Source organism: Nomia melanderi, chromosome 13 (assembly GCF_051020985.1).
Source record: "Nomia melanderi isolate GNS246 chromosome 13, iyNomMela1, whole genome shotgun sequence".
Classification (NCBI taxonomy): domain Eukaryota; kingdom Metazoa; phylum Arthropoda; class Insecta; order Hymenoptera; family Halictidae; genus Nomia; species Nomia melanderi.
Window position 1 is genome coordinate 11,284,194 of NC_135011.1, and position 23,322 is coordinate 11,307,515.

The 23,322-nt window shown below is 32.3% G+C and overlaps 1 protein-coding gene across 1 annotated transcript in view; it reads right to left on the reverse strand.

Moving 5' to 3' along the window:
- The window catches only part of m (zona pellucida domain-containing protein miniature), a 58,881-nt gene that overhangs the window by 6,739 nt on the left and 28,820 nt on the right, over positions 1-23,322 (reverse strand). Inside the window, exons 2-4 of the mRNA XM_031973554.2 lie at positions 21,277-21,356; positions 2,650-2,894; positions 1,220-1,413 (exon numbers count right to left, since the gene is read on the reverse strand). Of these exons, the coding sequence (XP_031829414.1) occupies positions 1,220-1,413; positions 2,650-2,894; positions 21,277-21,318 (481 nt within the window). The 5' untranslated portion in view covers positions 21,319-21,356. The remainder of the gene's footprint in view (positions 1-1,219; positions 1,414-2,649; positions 2,895-21,276; positions 21,357-23,322) is intronic.

Sequence of the window (23,322 nt, forward strand, 5' to 3'; positions counted from 1 at the left end):
TCAGAGATTTTCGAGCAGAAACGGCATGCAGTAACACATTGGTGAGCTCACCGTGCGAAGAAAAGTTAATTATTCGATTTCCCAAAATGTGCACAATGAATCAGAATCTATTTATAGATTGTTTGCTAAGTTTGCGATAAATGAAGGAAGAGAAACATTTGAAGAAGAAGTGGCAAATGTTAATGCGCGTACTCTCAAAGTGATATAATTTGTAAAATTATAAAAATGAGAGAGCTTTATTATTCGTTTTACTAAAGCAGTCACATTTTTACACGCAAGACAAGCTACAAAACCAACCTTCAGGGGTAATCAGTATACAGTGGAAGCTGATACAAGCTTTACGCTTGGAAAATCACCGCTAATTGACAAGGTGCTGGAAATCATTAAACCAATTTAGGAAGAGCTGACGTCTGATGAATTGTTGGAATGATGGCTTGATGAATTCACACTGGGTAATAATGAATCCTTAAACTCTTTGATTTCATTCTATTTTCTGAAATGTTTATGTTGTGGGAAAAAAGAGATTGGTATGCAATGTGTTTAATTTGATTCTTCTCTCAAATACACATTTATAAGTATTATCCTTCGTCATGGTTACAGTTAAAATTATTTTAGTACAATAAAAGATTCTATTCCTTTTCTGCATAGTTAAAACTACAAGAAATTATAAACATTGCCATCATTTGTCTCTAATTGCTTCTAATTTTAACAAATTTTGTTCAACTATAATTGTATTTATATCGTATCGCATTATCATTGATTTATTAATTTTTAATGAAAAAATGAATGAGACGAAGCTTGGGTATATTATAATTATGAATTATAAATCAATTAAAATCTCAATAGATGCATTGTTGGAGTTGCTATAGAAAAATTAGAAAATCGTTAAATTGCTAACGATTAAAATTTACTAATAGTAACGCGTGAGCTAGATCTCTGTCTTTGTCTCTTGCATGGTGTGTTTTTCAATGCCTGTACTGATCTGCCTGACGCGTGTCGTTATTGGCGTACCGTCATATCTCAAAAAGCTTGAAAACAAAACTATAATCGTAATATCGTCAGTCTTTAATCAACTATCATATAGCTATTCTTTATTTTACTTTGATTCTTGCTCATAAAATACTGTTACGTGTAGTAGACTAGTTTGCATATAGAAAAATTGTTTAATTATTGAATAGGATATATTCAAGATAAATAGTAAAGAGATGAGAAGTCATACCTCTGAAGTCCAATTGAATTACATCAAGATCCGCGATGACCATTGGCGGTTTTGAGGCAGTCTTCTCGTAATCGTTGAACCATTCGCATCGTAATCGCTTGGCTTCGTCCCAGACTTCCAACAAATCTTTGTCATACTGCACAACAACGGTATTCTCGTAAAACTGCCCGTGCATGTCTGGTTTGGTACCACATCTACGAGTAAACGGAGTTTAGTGTTTAGATCAGCTTATTGTTACAAATGTATAACATAAATAAAATTGACACATTACAAATTTTTATTTTATAGTATTATATTGTTCTTATTTTATTATAATACATTCACGTGTTAGATTTAGAATTAGTAAATGAGTTACAAATCAGAGGTAGCTTTTCTGTAAATTAATAAAAATTTTAATATATAGTAGAGTTTATTATATCATTTAATATATAGTTTTTTAATCAAATTCTGCACAGTAAGCTATTAAAAAAGTAATCACACCAAAGATAAACAAAACTAATATTCCATATATTGTTCGAATTGAAGTTTCTTTACATAACTTGAATATTTTGTAGACAATAATAGAATCTTTACATTGCAACTTAAATGTTTTAAATTTTTAAGAATGTTCAACAATACTTCTCAATTCCAATTAATTTTAAAATACTTATAATTCGTATAAATAGATACTTTATGTTTCGACCAATAGATGCAATTTATAAATACACATTAATAGAAATATACATTAACTCTGAAGATGACATATTAAAACCAGCAAAACAGCCTTTCGCTTCGATCCACGTGCAACAAGGAACATGGATTTTTCTTAAATTAACCTAGAAACCTCAACCACGAGTCTCACTGGTCATTATAAGGCAAGGGGTTAATTTGTATGAAGAACATATTTCATAGTGATTAATTATTATTCATCAAACTTTTATCGAGGCTCGATTCTTTATCTAATTACACATCCAAGATCATAAATTAGGAGTTTATAATCGTAGAACTTCTGAACCAACTAAAATGACTGGTTTCGGTTTTCTTGTTTCACAATTATTGATAACTTAACAACATAGAATATTTAAAATGGTTTCGAAAATAAATAGTTTCACTCGAATACTATAACAAATAGCTGAAAAAACTGAAAATAATTTATTTTTAAAATTTTTATAGGGTTATATATTAATCATATTAAATGCTTGGTAGTTTTGATGTTAATTATTACTTGTCAAACTTTCATCGAAGCTCGACCCTTTACCTAATCGCACATCTAAGATCATAAGTTAAGAATGATTTGAAAGGTACGATAAATAGAGAGGCGCAATCAGCCATTAGTGGTTCCACGCGCTTTAAATCCTTTCAGCGAGTCAAGCTGCACAGAGCCTACCCATAAAGATGTTTCCTTAGATAGATACGGTCCGGCGAATCAATGGGGAATCCCACGATCTTACCTAGCGTAGGCTATTCGAAAGGAGAAGAAAGTCTGCCCGGTCGAAGGCGGAACGTAGACGCATCGCGGATCAGCGTGCTGGCCCTTGGATGAAACTATGCCCTCAAAGGGTTGGGAAAACGAGAGATGCACATCCATGTGATCCTTTCCGCACATCACTTCGAGGGATTGTATGGCTGGCATTCCCTCTGGCCTCTCCAGCGGCCAAATGTCGCTGCTGCTACCGACCCTCTGCAAGCCAACCACCTGCACATTCAATGAATATACATTTTTAGTTTGAATTCAACAATACCTAGCCTTTTCGTTGTGACTCTCGTTTCGTGATTATTGAACACCCACGATTATCTTCTATTCAGTATTCAATAAACCAGTTCTTAACCTATAGTATACGGAGTTATTGGGTTGACCTAAGTTTTCACGTTTTTTATAAGACATAAAAAGAAGAACTATTAACTGTTCGCTGGTTAAACCACAACTAACACATTGTTGACAGGCAATTTTACGCAGAAACTATCCCATATTACCAGTTATTACTTCGTAGTTAAATGAAAATGAAACAATCTAAATAAACTTCATTATACTTTATTTATATATAGTGAATTGAAATGAAACTTTGGACATATCTTTTATATAACTTTGAATATTTTGCCCTGCGTTTCAACATTCGAAATGGCTAAGTCAGGTGCAAACGAGTTAACTTGTGACCGGTCAACAATGTGCTAACAAGGGAACCATTTCAACCAGTGCATGCGGATTTTGATAAAACTTATGTGAGACATAGTTCTCAAGAAACTATTTGACACGTATTTTTTCTTATCTACCAGCATTCACTTTGAAGAGCTGAAAACACAGTTGGGGGATGAAACTACTTTTTATAATATTTCTGCAACTAGGAGGTATGGAAAAGAAATTTTCTTTTTAAATTATTCGCCTCTAAATAAACAATTCAGATTTCTTTTCTGCGACCTTTGGTTGCAGAGATATTGTAAAAAATATATTTTCAACCCTCTACTTTGAGGAGTATTTTCACTCATTCAGAGTGGATGTTGGCCGATAAGAAAAAATATGCGTGGAACATTTTCTTAAGAACTATGTCTCACATAAGCTTCATTAATATTGGAGTATGTTGACTGAAAAGGTTTCGTTGTTTGAAAACAGATGTAATTTCTGCCAAAGAAAACAATTTTTTCTTAACCACATGCAAAAGGTGTCAAAGGTTTGTATAGGTATGCAAAAGAATTGGCAAAGTAAACGAAAAGTCTGTCTGTTAACTACAATATAACGTTTTTGAATTTTTTTGATTTGTAATTATTTTTTACTGATAGTCCAGAGTTAGTGGATACCCTTTTGTACTTGTGGAATATTTTATAGCCAAAAACATGTAAAGTGATACGTGAATCGACCATATATTGGCTTGAGAGAAAAAGGCTGAGGATAGACAGTAATTAATACGAATTAAATATGAATTTGAAAATTGCTCGTTTCGATTAACCTTAGTTTTCGAGAAATTTAATATTGAAAATGAAATCTTAACCTTTGAAATAATAACTTTTTGAAAAACATTTTTATAAGGTATGTATTTAAAACACCAAAAGTTTTTGCATCTGAAAATTTCGTTTTATCAAATTTGAACTTTTTAAAAACTACAAGTAATAGAGTAAAATAATTTTCAAATTCGTATTCAGCGTAAAAAATTTACAAACAACAGTCGTTAGTTACCGGAATACAAAACAGAGTTCGAGAATATCATTCAGCAGATCATCCAAAAGTAGTGGCATAAATCATGTGCCACATACAGTGATCGTTAACGGTCGTCAGATCATTTTGCCGAAATTTATTGCGAGTTTAGAAATTCTTCGCAGTTTATGTCTGTATCTGCTGGGAATACTGTATCCCTCGTGATTTCATTAAACTATCGAGCGTGAAATCGTGAGATGGATGGATATCGCTATGCGACTGACCTAGTAAATTGATGGTTCGGGAACTACATGTAGAATACATTAATGAAGAATGAGAAATATGCGGAGTATCTTCTTATGTAGACATTTCCTTGCTCGTTTTGGTTGATCTTTTTACGTGATTATAACAATTAACTGGCTTCGAGAATGATATATAATAGGAATTCGGAAACATTTAAATTAATGAAATTTTAGATTATGAAACTTTAGAGATTTAAGATTTCATGTATATATCTCTACATTAAACGGTCAGGTGTACATGAAATAAAAAGTACGTATGTATATCAGCAGTAAAAGATGTTTCTGTGTTTTAATTGTTTATTGTTCCTTGCAAAAAAGGATGGTCGAAATGAGTGCAATTAAATTATAAATTTGTAGGTATGCAATGGAATCAGATCATCCTAGAAAGATGTTTATAATTGAATTTTATATGTATGCTTTTAAATGTTGGTCATAAACATGTTTATTAATGTTATGCTTGTTTCATTTTTAATGAGATGTTGTTCTGAGGTTTTATAGACATGCACGATAAAATTCAGATAAAGTTGCTGCAAGATGGAAAAAATTAATGAAAATAATCGCACAGATCTGAAATGATTGATATATCAACTTTAGATATGAGTATTCGTAACTTTTTTTTGTGAATTAATATGTCTGAATAAATGTGAAATATATAGAAAGAAAAAATACTGTTGTAAATAAACTCCAAATGTAAAAATAGTATTCAAATAAAATCATGCTTCCAAAATATAGAAGTTCAGGTGATGTGTATACATGTATATTGAGCTGATGCAAAAGTCTTGACGTTTTTTTACGTGATTAACAAAAAAATATTTTCTTCGAAGAAATAACATCTGTTTTCAAATTATTCCAACATGTATAAAGAACACTTCTTTCTTAATCTTTGCTTAATTTTGGTTTAGTCAATGAACAGTTGAGCTACTAAACTAAATCTGAAAATTAAAAACGTCAAAACGTTTACATCATCCTAATATATATCTACAGAATGTGTATAATCTCAGTACTATATAAAATATAAACTACTAAGTATTTAAATTTCCAAACATGGTTATCATACACTTTACACACGTACCTATAATTTTAGAACATTTCTCACAGTTCGATGCAAAAGGAGTTTATATAAAATGAAAGATATTGGATTTTAGAGTAGTAAAATATTACTTTTGAATTAAGGAACAAGTTTTATATTGCCATTTCCATTTATCTTGATTCTCGGTACACTATTTGCATAAAGAATTTAGATAATGCGGAACGTAATATGCAATTTACATAGCTGTATCTTAATATCTTTTTTGATAAATCGATAGACTGTGAAGCTTGATAGAACCTTTAAGACGAATGAGATTGCGAAAGATTAAAGCACGTTTATAGTCGGCTTGGTCTTAGAGGATACAATCTAAGTTTTACGGTATAGCGTGCCGGTGTTAAACGAATCTGATAATGTAACAGGATGGCGGAGGCTTCGGTATAGTTACCTAGATCTGTATAATCGTTATAAAAATTTTACGAGGTTAGTAACGCTCTGATAATCAAGACTATGTTCATAGAGGAAAAGTATCCTGATTATAAAATCTTTGAATCTAAGGCATTTGTACCGTATAACATTCTCCGCCTTTACGTTCGATGAAATCATTATGAGAACATAGAATTACCAGCTTGTATATTTTGACCAAATATTTTCAACGGGCATATAGGCATGCAGGTATTATTATGCAAATTATTGATATTTAAGAAAATAACGTACGTTGGATAATTACCGGGTAGCACATTTAATTGCACGTTACGTGAAACTAAGGTAAACTTGTAATACAGTTTTAATAACAGTGATTAGTTCTTTGTATTATTGTAGCATACGATGTTCTTTTGTAGTCTGAAAAGTTCAGAATATGGTTTATTTCTTACTGAAATTTTGTTGTTTCTTGTTTATTAGAGGTTAAGATTAACTATCAACTATTAACTATTCTATTCTTAATTATTCTAAATATTCTCTCAATAGTTAATTCTAAGTAATCTCTTAACACTAAAACTACCAGATAGGTCAAATTGACCTACTTCAGAATTTTATTTTACAAATATTAAAATTGCGAAGACATTTTTCAGAGAGATTTTACATTACATTCGTGCATTTGTACAGATACAAGGCTAGGAGACCCTTCGAATCTTGAAAAGCATATTGTTTTAATTTTTATAAAAGACTGGAAATAAGTCACTCTAATTGCTTGGTAGTTTTAGTGTTAAAACATTCTAAGGAGAAGATTTTTACAAATTGATTATAAAAATACAAACTGGGTTTGAGAAATCTATTCTATTCTATTATCTATTACATTTGAGACATCTTATATGCGATGATTCATATGATACAAAACCAGTAGAAAATGATATGTCATTTGTAATAAGTAGTCAATACAGTAAAATTCAAATTAACTTAATTACTGGTTCGATTACATACAAATTAATTACAGTCCCTGAAAGTCACAGCTATCACAAAACGAATAAAATGATATGTCGTATTGAATGCAATTTGTCTGTCTCTATTTCATTGCACGAACCTGATCCCCGCATTTTGTACTTATTTCCCAAAAGATACAAGACATCTTAAGCACGCCATGAGAGATACTTGACAAGTGCTGTAATAGATGAGGTATCGTTCATTACACGTACCGTTCAATGCATAGGAGGTTCCCTGTCGTGAATCTCAAAGTTATTATCGTGTATACACCCACTACAAGCCGCCACTACCATGTAGATCATTCCGGATGAGTCGTGCGCCGTGGCGCAAGCCGTCCAACGTGCACGTTACGATCCGACAAAAAAAATCACGGTCTTTCAAGCGGTTCATTGCAGATGAGCAAAAAACAAACGAGATGCAAATCATGTAAATAACAGCTACAAAATCTCTGAACGTAAGACGTTTTCACGTTGTATTTTCTGACAATAATTCTCAATGATGACACGCTATTGGTGGTATCCGCAGTTTCACGTACTTTCATTTTCAAGTAGGGACTATAACTGCCTCGTTACACTTATGGTAACCATATCTCCTAAGTAATTACGCGATTAGTTTTCTCGAAGAAGATTGTATTAGGTATTGGAAAAAGCTCGAGAGGTTTTCTAGTTAGCGATGAATTGCGATACGATTTCAGTCAGTATTTCACTAGTTTAATGAATGAAATTGGCATTAGCAACAAGTTATGTTTATGCTGTTGGCATTAAAGAAATATAATTATTTTACACAAACGTTCTTCGTGTTTAAATTTTGATTTAAGAACTTATACGAACTTTTTCCGGTGCTTAATAGAAATGTCACTTTAGTTTTGTGGACGTTTTTTTCGATGTGTTGAAATAAACTTTGAATGTTGAGGTATTTTCAGTCGTCTGTTGCAAATGTGTATAGGATATTTTTTTTTAGAAAAAATTTAACTTCAGAAAAAATAGAAAAAGAATTTCCACTACTTTCTATGGGTAACAGAGTGATTTAAACGAATTTCTGAAATTGACAATAGTGTTTATGAAATACGAATATTGTTGTTTCTTTGTATTGATATTTATATTTTTTTATATTACTTTATGTCAGAACCCTCTATATTGATTATTCTCGGTAAATTGTTATATTTACGTTTTTGAATTGTGTGAACAGTTTAAAATTTTATATTGAAATTAAGAAGAGTACGTATGTTATAAGAAATATGCAAACAAAAATTAAGAAAAACATACAAAAGGGTATCGTATAAAAAATTTTACGCTGAACTGTTATTTGCAATGTGTGGATAAAAATTTAAGTATTTGGTTATGCGTTTTAGAAAGGAACGAAGCTGTTCAATGTGAGATAATAAGAGATAAGAAAAGTTTTATATAAAATTTTACTTTCAGAATGTATCTATTTACATGTATGATCTATGATGTATAATATTCATTTAATTCCATTATTAGGGAATATTCTGGATGAAAGATAGTGTTACAAATTTCATTATTAACAGTATTATAATTTGGCATGGGTCTGGAAATATAAAAATTACGTGCGCGTGACATCGGGTAATAACACGGTTTAACAAATATTTTTTTCACTTGTTCTAACATTTATTGTGTGACTTTTGTAAAGCTTTATACGCCGAACTCAAAATTGACAATTCTTTTCCATCGCTTCCTATTTTTGAGAAACCTAATTTTGAAGTAAAAGTGCATTTTTAAAAAATAAACATTTATTATATGTTAAATATAAAAGTTAATTAAACCTAGATATAGAAAATAATTTCATAAATTCTCCTAAATCAGAAGAACCACTGCTAGAACTTCTTCGCGTTACATAAAAAGATTTTGTTTTCTTAAATTAAAAAAAATAAAGGAAATTTGTATTAAAGTATAAAGTATAATTTTTATAAAAGTGTTTCCTTTCAAAAAGGTCTTCTCTATCGTGTAATATAAAATTTGAATTTGTCTCAGATTCTTGGTACTCAAAATAAAATAAAAATTATTTGAAACTATTATTGCGTATTGTCTCGTTCCCTTTAAAGATTATTCAAACATATTTCATTGTTTATAATATTACAAAATTATAATTTGACTTATTTTGAAAAGTTAGCACAATCATTTTCTCTAAAAACGTTTGCGCATCATTCATGGTTAATGTAGAAATCATTTTCAAAATTGCCTGATTCCTTGTTAAAAGTTAAATTTCTGAATAACAAGAAATATGAAGAAAAACAAAATTTCAATTAAATACACAAGCCTTTTGCGTTACATCTTTGGCCGTATCAATAATAGTCTGATGTCTATTTTACGAAATAAATTAGTAGTCCGATATAGAAGTGAGGATTATTCTATCATTTAAGCGTTTTGTTACAATCTACACCGGTTACTCCTTTCAACTTAACCCTTTGACTTTTAATAACGTGCCAGACTCGTGGCAAAAATTTTAAACAGAATTTAACAGACGTAAATATACACAATTTTCATGAAATAGAATTACGCATTATTATTATTTGTTTCTTTCTACAATAAATGATTAACGACGAAGTAGTTGCATCAATCTTAATTGACAAATAAATCTCAGTGCAAAGGGTTAGCACTAGAACTACCGAGCAATAAGAGTGGGCTACATACAATTCGTTATAAAAATTAGTACATTTCTCGAAATTTGAAGCGTCTGTTATTATTGCATTTCTACAAACACAGGAATTTATTTCGAAACTTGTCACAAAAGCATCGTTATCATTTCAATAATTCTAAAATAAACATCTCGAAATCGATAATTTCCACTGGTCCAGTAGTTTCAGTGTTAATTTTCTCCCAAAGTGAAACAAAGAAATGTCCGGTAGCCCAAGAGTTCACGCATCAAATTCCACAAGAATGACGTACACGATCGTCGAAATAAAAACCCGTGAACCGGACAGCGTAACTGTTGGCTGCCAGAAGTCACACCTACGTGACAGCGGCCCCGAAGGCGCGAGGGATTCCTAGAAACGCCGGAATTTCGAAGTCCGTGTAACATTCTCGTTACGGTGGCACTCAGGGTTTTTTTCTGGCGCGGCGCAGCGTCACCGCTGATACACGGCTGTGGAGTAGCCCAGAAGCTCGGATGATGGCGGAGCCGGGGCCGCGCAGGCCGTGGGAGATTAGGCGTGTTTGTCCTGAGTATTTCTAGAAATGTCTCTGCTCTGCGTGCATTCCTCGGTACGTCTTTGGGCGTATTACCTCGAACCCGCGTACTCGCACGAAGAATGGTCGGGCCGAGCCGCAGAAAATCCGCGACACGTACGCGTTAGCTCGCTAGCGAGCGCGTCGCCGAAGGAAGGTGTTCCCCGCGTGTACGCGGTGCTCGCGCAATGCTGTAACGGGAGAGGCGTCTTTACCGCTGCATTAACGGTCGCCGTTTTTCGCGCAAGTGAAAACAAGTTTCTGCGCTCTTACAATCGCACTGTTAAATGACAACGTTTCATTAGAAATGATTACGCACCTGACATACGCACCGGGCCGGCGCGGCCGCGTGTGTGCGTCTAGGTACGTGCTGTCGCGGAGCGGGCCTTGTTTTTCCTCGGGCATCGTCTTGCCACGACTCGATTCATGCCTTCGTGTTCGGTATCGAGGATCGACGAGTCGCCGGACAACGGTTCCCGATACTAAACGAAGCTTGTAGGCAAATCAGTGTTTATGTATTCTGTTATCGTTATCAGCATCCTCGATTTAGGAACGTTTTTGTTTGTTGCTGATTGGGGCGGTTGTTGCGATGCCAGTGGCTATTCATTGATGGATGGTGAAAATAATATTTTGTCCGTTTGGATTCTATTTGGTTCTTGTCCTTATGTTTTTTTCTTAGGTGTTGTGTAGTAATATGATGTTATGTATTAGATTCGTCCTTTTTTATACTGTAAGGAACAATGTTTAGCTGTTTGTAGAATTTGCGTATAACTATTGAGCGTATATTGGTGAAGATATTTAACGCTGAGGATGACTTTATTATGACGCTCGTTGCATTTTATTATTATTTTCTATTAGCCTATTCTACAATGAATCGGGCGAAGGAAAATTTCTTTCATCTTTTAAGTCTAATAAATATTTTAAAAAAATGTAAATATTTTTTCCTTCTTACGCTCCTATTTTGCAAAATTCACTATGGCAGCTATCAGATTCACTATGCTATATGCAAGTGCAATCACGTTTAGTAATAAAATTCGCAAGGAAGCAGAAACGTATCCTGCAAAAAGACGTGGCAAACAAAATAGTACTAACTTTAAGCTTTTTAAAATTTTTCAGAAGATACAACACAATGATGTAAAAAGAAAGTAGAATATTGCATTATAAATTTATTTCATTTATATAAAAATTTATCACAGATTCAATCATATATCTTAATATTCCTATTTATGCGATTTCTGTATTTATTGCTAAAGGCACAAGTCAATATTTACATATGTAAGGAGACGGCTTGTCGGAGGCATTACGTACTAAACCATTTGATGCCTGACGGTTTGTTTGAAACTTCACCGCGCCAAACTGTGAAAGACTTAAGAGGTTTAAAGTGTGTTTCGTGCTAAACTACTCATTCCACTGTGATTATCGTAATCATATTTGCTGTAAATGCATAAAACCTATCATCGAGTAATGATACCTACTTGAAACCGAGCTGTTATTATGTCGTATAGTTATAATGATACAAACACATAAACGCAAATAAAGTAAGAATATAATAGTGGCAATAGAATATTAACTTGAGCAAATTTTATTTGTTTTATAAATAATCGCAGAGTTGTTTTATCACAGGTAGTATAATCAGAATAATGTTTTATACGTATTATGTAACTTTCTCTTCTGAAACCTCATTTTCGAGAAAATTGAGTTTGAAAATGTATCGAGTTTCCATATATTGGTAATCTTAAAGGTTATAAATGGCAATTACTGTAGAAACGAGTTAACCAATTCCTATTCATTAATTTTGGTGAATAAATTTCTTTCAAATGTTTAAAAAACGAAGTCCTGTAGAAGCATTATCTTTGCTTGTTATAAAATTATATTCTACTCAGTTGTACGTCTCCTATTTTGATACATCTTGGACAAAATTAAATTACATGGCACGACATTAAATTTCGCAATGAATCAATAATTTTTTACATCATATAATAATAATAAATTAATTTTAATCATTAACACTAGAACTACCGCATGTGTCAAAATGGCGAGTATCAGTGTTCCTTTTTCGCAACTATTGATATCTTATCAACACTTTTAAGATATCAATATTATTGATATTATTGATATTGATATCTTAAAAGTGTTAAATATCCGAAATGATTTAAAAAATAAATGATTTCACTCGACTACTATAAGAAGTATATGAAGGAATCGAAAAAAAATCTATTGTCACAATTTTTATAAGGATCACATATTAATCGTATTAAACGCTCGGTAGTTCTAGTGCAAATTACTGAAATCGCCTGGATTTCGTCTGTTAAATTTCTTTTTGTAATTACTAGTTTACTTGCCGCGAAACATTTGATTGAATACACACAGTAGCACGATTTAAATCAAGAAACTTGAACGCACAATGCAGGGCATTCGTGAAATCGCTGCAGTCGTTATTTTAGTTCCGCCGCCTATAAAAGCAAGGCAATACGCTTATGCTTTCGGATGTGAAACGAATGGTAAACGATAGTTAATATTACATACGCCAGACTCGAGCAATTCGCGGGGTATAAGCTTTACGATTTCGCAGCAGTTCGTTACAACGGCGAATGTATCAGTATTCCGAGTTACTCGAACGTGAGGCACGCTGGTAGGTGAGTTTCCCATCGCGGCTCCTCTGGCATTCGAATACTAATGCCCGTCTCTGTGCCCGATTGTACTCTTCGTGACACGCGGAAATAGCTTCCACTGTGTCCGCTTGTGCGCTCGTCTTCTGCTCAAGAGCTTCTATTTCTTTGTGTCACGTACTATCGAGTGGATACCAATAAAGACTTCGCCGGTTGCTCATATTTCAAATTTTCGTCTTCTTTTCCTTTCGAAGTTGCGCATTACTATTAGGTCTGCTGGAAAGTTCTCTCCGTTTTTGAATTGAAAGAAAGTAATATTGGGTCGCCGCAAAAATGTTGACGTTTCTTGTACGTCGTTAATGAACAAATTTTTTTCTTAGAAACAAATAACAACTGTTTGCAAAGTATTATAACGCGTATAAAGGACACCTCTTTCTTAGTTTTTACATATTTCTGGTTTATCCAGCGAACACTTGAGAACACTTCTTTTCATTTCTTGCAAAACAACTTCAAAAATTTTGTATCAACCTAATACATTGTAAGAATTTTTGAAATGTTATCATATGGTTTCTATAAAAATGGAGAATGTTTCTGAACCGTCGAAATATGGAAAGATGTGTTTTGTTAAATATTGATCAATTGCATATTGTGTACTTTCAATGAAGATCATCAAGGATGTTCTCGATTTTTATAGAAAGCATACGATAATATTTCGAAAATTCTTACATTTTTAATATTAATATTTATTTTATTTTCATTTATAAATATTTACTGAACAATATCATTTCCACAGTCACTAAAAACCTCTTCCCAGCATGATGGTAATTTGTGGATTCCACTTCTGTAGATAGACTCATTTGTAGAAATTTGAAATAACATTATCGGACAAAACTTTCATAAACGTTTATGCTGGTAGTGTTTTCCTACCGATATCGGAGAGATAAAATAAGAAGGAAACGGATATTCGCTTACTTTGAATTTGAAGTTACGCTATTAAATACAAATTGTAATTTATAATTGTCACTGGGTGATTTTTATCGAGTTTTTCGGTATAATTGTGAAAGAAATCAAATTTCGAATTTCATGTATTATTTGAACGTTAACACTAGAACAACCAAGCATTTATTAAAGCTAATCTCTAATCGTTACAAAGATTGCAAAAATATATTTATTTTTCGATTTCTTCGGATATTTGTTACTATTTATTCTCAAAATTATTTCGGATATTAATTACTCAATATTTATAATCAATAATAATCTAATATTCGATAATCAATTATTGCAGAATAAAAATACTAAAACCCGTCATTTTGAAGACTACGGTAGTTCTAGTGTTAATTGTATAGGGAAGTCACGTTTTCGATCTACGTAGTTTAAGAGAGTTTTTATCGCTGAAATTTTGAACTGATAAAACAATTGGGGCATTATCTACGAAATTAAATTTTAAGTATGAAAGTGATAACATAATTGCATTATTAGTCGGAAGTTTTAGTACTGAAAACATTCTTTAAATGTTTAAAACGAAAATATGGCTTACTGATTGATTTTTGAACTGTTTATATATTTTTATGACATTATAAACATATAAAGATGTGTAATTGATGTTTAAAAAAAACGATATCCGTCATATTTCATTTTTCCAGATATTTCTTCTGTTTATATTGGAAAGCAAGCGTCTGAGATAAAATGTAACTACAATATGCGATGAAGCAGTCTTTTTCCACATGAAAACCATCAAAGAAAGCTACAACACAGATTTTATTTTCCATTGCGGAAATAGAATAGGCACTCCCGAGAGACATGAGCTACCGCCATCGATCCTCCACGTTAAAAATCACTTGACGTTTCTGTCAGTACAACACACATGCTTCTTGCAATTATATTAGCTCGTTTCACTTACTTACTTATTGTTTACTTATTGTTTACAAATTATTTTGTGCGCTTTATGTATTATTTGGGTTTACTAATATTAAAGTGATTTGTATGTATAAAGCTGTAGCATATTTAAACAGGGTTTTAGTATGGGTCTCGTGTGATGTTAAATAATATTAATTATTCATATAGTATTAAATAATACTAAGTAATATTAATCATTCAAATCTAGATTTTAAAATAAAATATGTAATTCTATCACCTGTCTAATAACATTCTATTAGCTATGTTGTTAATGAAACGTACTATATCCATTGAGTCTGCAGAAAATATGAAGGTTTCAGTAAAAATTCTACATATTTAGTTAAGAAGTCAACGAGTATACTTAAATTAACAAATCGCGGGTATTAATTGAAATTTTTATTTATAGTGAGTTTACCTTTTTTATTATCATTTATATTATCGTAAAATATAACTTAATATCAAATAAATCTTGTTTTGGTGATTAATGCGCTCATCAAATAAAAAGTCCGTATATATAGGAAGTATCCAAAAAGTTTCCGAACAATGGTTATTATTCGTAAACACAGTAGGTACTATATTTATAATTAACTGACATGTACGTAAACTTGTTGAGATTTATTTTGTGAGTTATTACTATTTAACTTAAATAGAACATATATTGAAAAATAAAATGTTAAATGTAATTTGCCACCTTCTTCTTTACATCTTCTGTAAACTTTTTTAACGCTCACACTGCGTCTTCATTTTCTTTTTGATTTAGTGCACTGTAAACGTGCAAAACCTATGAGTTAATCATTTATGTAAAACTTGGGAACAGTTACCCACTTCTAACGAAGTAAAAACATTACTGAGAGTTATCACAATAGTGTTGTCCATTTTAATAGATTGCCCTAATTTCTTTCCTGGAAGACTTAGCTGTGACATTAAATTAGACACGAGGACTAACCTTACTGATTCTGTCAGTATACATAACGCGTTAAGGTTTTTCAATCAAACAGATTTACTGGATTCATTTTAACTGGAAATTTTATGAATTGTGCACTTAATGTACGACTAGTTTGTTTTCTATAAGTACTATTTGTATACATTGTCAACTATATTCTAATTATTAGTATTAGTTCGTTCCATAAATTCGTGCCGTTTATTTTTCTACCATATAAAATAAATATAGTATTAAATATAAAATGTTCCCAACATTACGATCTGTTGCTCTCGAGTACTTTTTACTGGATACACAGAGGCAGTTCAAACTCGTATCATGATTACAAAACGTAACGTGAGAAGTATTAACACACTATGGTACGAACTTATGGGACGACTCAATATAATTACTGTATCATTATTCAATAAGCAATAATGCATACAACTGTCGGTGGTCACTAATGCCTCTGCTGCTAATGTGGCCACATAAAAGTACAAAATAAATAAATAAAATAGTGCTGTCAATAAAGTCAGTTGTAAACCCAACAGAAAAAACAATTATCCTGCCGTTCAATTATCCCGTACGAGCGTAAAGGCTCGAAACACGATACGTTGAAAGAAGTGGGTTGGGTAAGGGTATGATTCTTCCTGGGACGAACAACAAATCCGGCAGCACGAACAATATGGACGCGGAAGTGCATAAATTCGTAAGGAGCGAGCACGCGAGGGGCGACGCGTTTCCTGCGCGAGACCGCAATAAGAGGTCTCACTCCGTAGTCGCAATAACGTCGTGGGGGCAATAGGTTGTGTGCAGGGGTCCTGAATAACTTTCAGAGGAAGCAGGTGCAGAGGGGAGGAGATGAAAAGAAGGTCATAAGACACGCGTAACGGTACCTAGAGTAGGCAATATCCGCTTGTAAGTTGCTGCGTCTCCTGCTGCGTCATCGCATTGTCATCGAACTATGACGAATTTCTCGCTGGGAGCTGTTTCAGAGACGAGCAACGTCCCGATGCAACATGGCGTCCCCATCTATCCGCACGACAACTAACAGAGGCTGTCTCTGTTCCTTCTCTCGTGATTTCTCGTTCTGAACGGTACCTTTACTTATTAGAGTTTGACTCCTAAGCCCGTTAGCCTTTAATTAAGGGATCCATGTGTGCCGCGGCGTCAGCAAACATACTTGAAATTATAGCCCATTATCGGAATTGGTGGCCGAATCTCTGCACGATCTACGGCTTAATTGGCCAACAAAAGGAAGGGCCTGCGAGATAAGAGACTGAACCCGCGGTGAGCTGTGTGAATGGGTCGTGTAATGGCTACGGATTTGCGTTCTGGCGTTCCAGTCGTGCATGTTGGCTGACAGATTCTCGTTGGATTTAATAATTTAATTGTCGCTTCCGGCGATTATATGAACTGTTTTCGACGTGCATAAATTTTATTCGAATTACCCGATAAATATGGGAATGTCTGCATTGTGATGATCGTAAAGGACGTTTGCACTTTGCGGTGTATAATTTGCGTGAAATGAAAAAATCTTGACAATTTATGTGGCAGATGTAATCGTTTCAGATTTATTTATTCTGGGATTATAATATTCAAATGGTCATACTTATTTAAAGCAGCGGCAGAATTTACATAACATTATTGGACTATAAACTTCGTAAATTTAATATTTATTTATTTTCTCGTCTATACAAAAATTAAATAATATTATTGGCTAAAGTATATTGCCGTATTAAAATCATTGAAATATTTTAATTTATATACCTACTTCTTAAAAAGTTTGATTCTATTTTTATTTATTTTTACTTCTTAATAAATGTTTTTTTCGAATTACTCGTCCGTGATAATTTTTTTTTAATATTCTTGGAGTATTTGAAGTAATTAGATTTTTCTTTTAACATCTATTAATTTAACGGTCGATTTTTCTGGACTAATCAAAGTATTATTTTTTTTTTTATTATTTGTAGTATTCAATGTTCATGCTGTATACTTTATATTTTATCTGATTTTTCCTTTATTTTGTTTTCCAATAGTCTCTGTATCGTTTAATAATATAAATACTGTTTTATATTCTTATTATTAAACGACACCTTAGTATATTTTTGTCAATGCAAAGTGCGTAGTAAAATAACAGTACTCTCATAAAAGATTACTAATACTTCAAATTCTTCTACTTTCTTATATTTTCCATATTTCTCTCTTTATTTATGTTTGTTAATACACAATAATATCTATCATTAATACAATCATTAAAACATGAATATTTACGTTAGGAAATTAATAAAAAATACAGAAAGTAGTCATTTCCATCATTGAATGAAGTTAACAGAGCAATTGTGAAATACTCGAAAATGAACGTTGCACGGTGTGGGCATATTGGAAATCTAGTATTTCTCTTTGAGCATGGACATGGTGGCCAGGAAGTTCGACTGGTTTTATTTGTTTCGCGTCTGATATGCATTCACTGGAATCGTAATTAAAATTTCTATATAGACGTTTCCCATGCAGGCTTTATATAGGCTAACCGTTAGGTGAATATTGAATTACATTTTCCATGTGGGTCTATCCTCGCTCGTATCGCTGTCTGCCTGTCTACATTATAGTAGGGGTTGGTACACCGGCGCGGTGGCCACAATAGTTGTCCACCCCGCTTCAAATCACTTCAGGCTCATAACATTTTAGTGGTTGGTCCGAGGCCGGATAGTTAGGCCAGCACTACACGGACGTTTTACATGCGGCGTGTTACACGTCGACTGAAGTAAGAACTGTTGTATTTCAATGCAACTGATTATATAAGCGCGGACCATATCGAGGATTTCACTTTTTCCTGGTTTTCTTTCCTGTTTTATTTAAGCAATTGCAATCTTTATTGAGATAATAATATGTGGTTAATGTAGATTTCTTAATATAATTACATTATTGTAATATATATTTCAATCTATTAAATCGTAAAGTCTCGTAGAAGTAGAATTTATATAGCTATTGTTGGGTTATAATGATGGATTACAACTTTTGAAAAATAAATTGTATTAATGCGTAGAATTGTAATACAAGACAATAATTTAATTACTTTTTTCTTATTTTTAACATTACAGGACAGGGAAGCCCTGTATGTTAAACTGCACAACGCGTAAAACATCCATTATCTGAAATGATAAGGAGACAAATCTGTTCTAATAATCCATTTTTTGGATAATTGAACAAGAAGAACCGAATGTGCAAATATATGATGAAACAAGTAATATTGTTCCAAAATATAAACATTGTTACATAGTCTTGATACATGGACTCATTGCACAGTTTCTCATCAAAAAATTAGGGTCACCATTTTAAGCACTACACTTTCCATGGTATCATTAGCTTATTGGTATCATCCTTTACACTATTTGCCTTGAAACAGCCACATTTCTCAATTTGTAATTGGGAAAGGTTAACATGTTTGAGAAAATCAGCAATGAAAGTTTTTTGCTTCTTTGATATGTTTTGTTGCTTCCTCATATTAATTTTTTATAACTCAGGCTTAATTTCTTTGCTGAACTCTTGGTCTTAACCTCTTGTATTGGAAATGAATTCAGTTTGACAAAGTTTTGCACGAAGAATTTTGTTTTTATCTATTTTAGGCAGATATGTAGTCTAATTTTGTTTATCAATGATGTTGTATAGAGAGGTACATTTGAAAAGAATATAGAACGTATGTGTAATGCAACAAGACTATCAATGTGTATGAGACGTCATTGACAATTTTGGAGCAAAAACATTTCGACGTGTGTGGTACATCTTTCCAATGAAAGAGATGAATTGTTTGATGATTCACGCACGTCTGCACCGTTTCAATACGATTCAATCTTACTATATTTTCGAATATTCAAACAGTACATTAGCTCAAGCACTTATCTCTTGTTCCCAATGCTCTAGCATAATTCACTCTATTCTCAACTGCTCGTCATGCACGGGAATTCTGCTAGACGGACAATGGTAATTGTTACAATACATAATAATAATTTCAATTCTACGATCACTACTTTTCTACGTTTTTGATTATGGACTGCATATTTCGATAACGGGTATTCTGACGATCGACGTTCTACTGTTACCCATTTTTACTAACAATAAATTGAATTTTACGACGTGTAACACGCAACCTATGAAACGCTCGTAAAACGCCCATTCGGTAAAGATTTCATTTCAGTGGAAAACACGTGACGTGTAGAACATAAGATACAATTAATTATAAAATGTTATCCAAAATTGATAATTCTTTGAAGAGTGCATACACTGAAGATTAATACGTTGACCGCCGCGGTGGTCAGTGATGAAGCGTCCAAATTACTTGAAAAAAATTACAAGACGAAAATTGATGTCATAACAAATTATTTAGTCACATAGATAGCTAAATAATAATGTAACTTCAGAGCTATGATATCAAATCATTGCTAATTAATTTTAATACCATTTACGTTTGTTATGATATGATAAATACGAAACATTTTAAATTCTCGAGGTGGTCAACGTGTTAATAGGAGTTCTTACATTGTTATATGATGTAAAACGTTCCTTTTCAGCAAATAAATTAATTGCAAAATCGTTTCATAGATAAGAGTCAGCATGTTACGAATAATAATATAGGAAAGATTATAGTGGTATATAATAAATTATATTGCAACATATAAAATAAAAAGATGATTAACCTCTTGAATGAAAATGACGAGCCTCGCTCACGCGTGGTCTTCGTGCGTACCTTGACTTTGTAAATTGTTTTATAAATCTGCCGTATCGTAACCAAAATAATTTTGTTATTTTCATAAATAAATTTCGTTGAACCAGTAATGCTTCAGCTTTCTTTATAATGATTATGTCCATAAAGTTGCTACGAAATTAAACTGCGTAATATTTGAGTCTAAATAAATTGTAAGGCAAAAAGTAACCGATGGTACACAGCTAATTAATAACACTGAAATAAATCAATGTTAGTAAGTAAATTGTTTAGCAGATTATTTATTGACAGTTATCTATAATTAGCATCTGAAGCCAAAAAACTAGACACGTAACAAAAGAATGCATTTCAATAGCATTTCTGTAAACATTGTTATTACAGTCTATGATTACACATAGAAACATAATTCGAGGTAAATGTGTTAATTTTAATTCCAGCACTTGAATTATTTCCACTATTATTGAAAGTAAGAAAAAATTGAATAAACAGAATGTTTAAATAGGATTTTTTTATCATCATCTTATCACCATCGCCTTAAAACCATGTACATCCTATGTTACATACTATTACATACTATTATTATAGTACATACTATTACATACTATTATTATAATACATACTATTAGATACTATTATTATAGTATGTACGTAGTACATAGATTTAGTCAATTTTCTTTTAGTTTCAATAAAAGTGGAAATAATTAAGGGTGCTCGAATTAAAATTAATACACTGTATATATTTTTTAGGCATCTTTGCATAGTGTAACATGTGTTTGGCATATTTCAATATTTAAGAGAAGTTAAAACGCCTGTATGTTCCTGGGCTTATTCTAACTGTTGCGCTGCGTTCGGTAACTGCCTTATCACTCACCATATAGATCATCATACGTAGCAACCTCCACACCCCTGGCATCCTGGAGGTCCCAGCCTCTCACGATGAGATACGCTTCTCTGGAAAGACAAACGTTCGACGTTAGAATCCGTTCGAATTGTCTAAGTGTATAGAAGCCGGCTGAGCTGCTGGCAGGAACTTCGCAGCCGGATCTATTTTAATTTATCCGACCAGCATGGTCTAGCGAGCAAATTAACTGAACACCGTCCGCCAGGTCGCGGTTCGAATCCCAAGGAGGTCTCAGCGCAAAATTGATTTGCTGAGAGAAATCATGGTTATGGGGTTTCGAGTGTACGCGTGCCCGATCCATTCCGTGGAATCAGGATACTCGACGGTCGCGCTCGAGATCGGTTAAATATGAACGATCGAGATTATTATCGGGCTACGAATGTACGTACAAATGTGCAGTTTTGGAAAAAATTATTAAATGACAGGGACAGCAACATGTTTTATATTGTTAGAATATTTTTTAAATATATGTTTTATCTTGTATGATTTGTGTACTTATATGGGCAACTGGCTATCTACTATTGGCTGTTATAGCGGTAGTGAAAGCGATTGACACGCAATGAAATACGCAATGGAAAAGTGAAGATAAAGGATGGGCTGGTTTCATTAAACAATGTTAATTATGAAATGTTATTCAAAGTTAGTAATGTTTTGAAGAGTGCACATATTCAAGGTCAGTAAGGGGTTTTTACAGAATTATGTGATGTATCTTTTCCAGTATATAATTTAATTGTGAAATTATTCAGTATATAAGAGTTGTCAAATTATGGTTAATAATATGACAAAATTATAGTAATATATTGTAAGTTACATTTATAAAACATTTATATGTCCATGAACATCCATAGTCTAATTATTTGTTATTATCGGAGCATTTGCAGTTAACTTGGATTGAATTAATCGATGAAATAATTTCAGCCATTTCTAATAATTATGTTAAATATTATACGTGGTTGTGATTTTTTAAAAATCATTAAATTCTTTATATTGATCTCCTATTTTTCAATTTACTTTGAAGTAAGAAAACCAATTAAAAATTTCGTAATTTAAGACATAATCTAATAACTATAAAATTTTATACGTTATAATGTTTAATGCTTCGAAACTTCCAGGATAATTTTTATAAATTTCAATTGTTAAATAATAAATGAGATCAAAGCTAATGAAAAATGTCTATATTAAATAATTAAATGTATATTTATTATCGGAGATCCTTCGAAATTTCTAGAGATTTAAATAAAAAACTTATTTCCAAAACAGAAAATAATAGCCCTGTATGGGCTGAATCTTTTTTCGTGACTATAACAAAATTTATGCAGTATGACATTAACAAATATCATCCTATGCATACAAACGAACAATTTATTCAATAGTCTTAATAATTTTATTAAAACGAATATATTTTGTAATTTTGAAGTTTCAATGCCGTTGAACGTTTACGCCTGCGTGTATACAAATTTAAATCTATTATTTAATTTCATTCGTCATTTTGCTGTACAAAATTAAATAAATCAATTTAACTAATTAACAATTTTACAATTAACATTAACAACTTATTAATGTGTAACTTCAAAGCCACACGGGTCTATAGAGGCTTAAGAAAAGTTGAGTATAAAATGATCACGACAAACATACTTATATTCAACTTAAATTTTATATAAAACACTCAGAAACTCAGTCATTATCTAATTACTGAGTGCCACTTGCAAAGCCCAAATGAAATCTTCTGCTACAACATTGTTCATCGTCGAACTTTTTGCGCTTATCAATATCCAATCATCTCATATATGCTTATACCACTCAGTGATAACCATCTCCGTAGTAAATCTCCAATTCATTGTATTTAACACGTTGCACTCCGTATGCAGTCCTTCCGCATGCTATTATTAGTTTAGAATGATTTATAGCTTCAATAAATCTATTAAATCGTGTACAACATAACCGCAAAAACAAACAAGACAACCAATATATAATAAATAAGATAAATGACCTTCGAGCAACAACCATCATGCATAT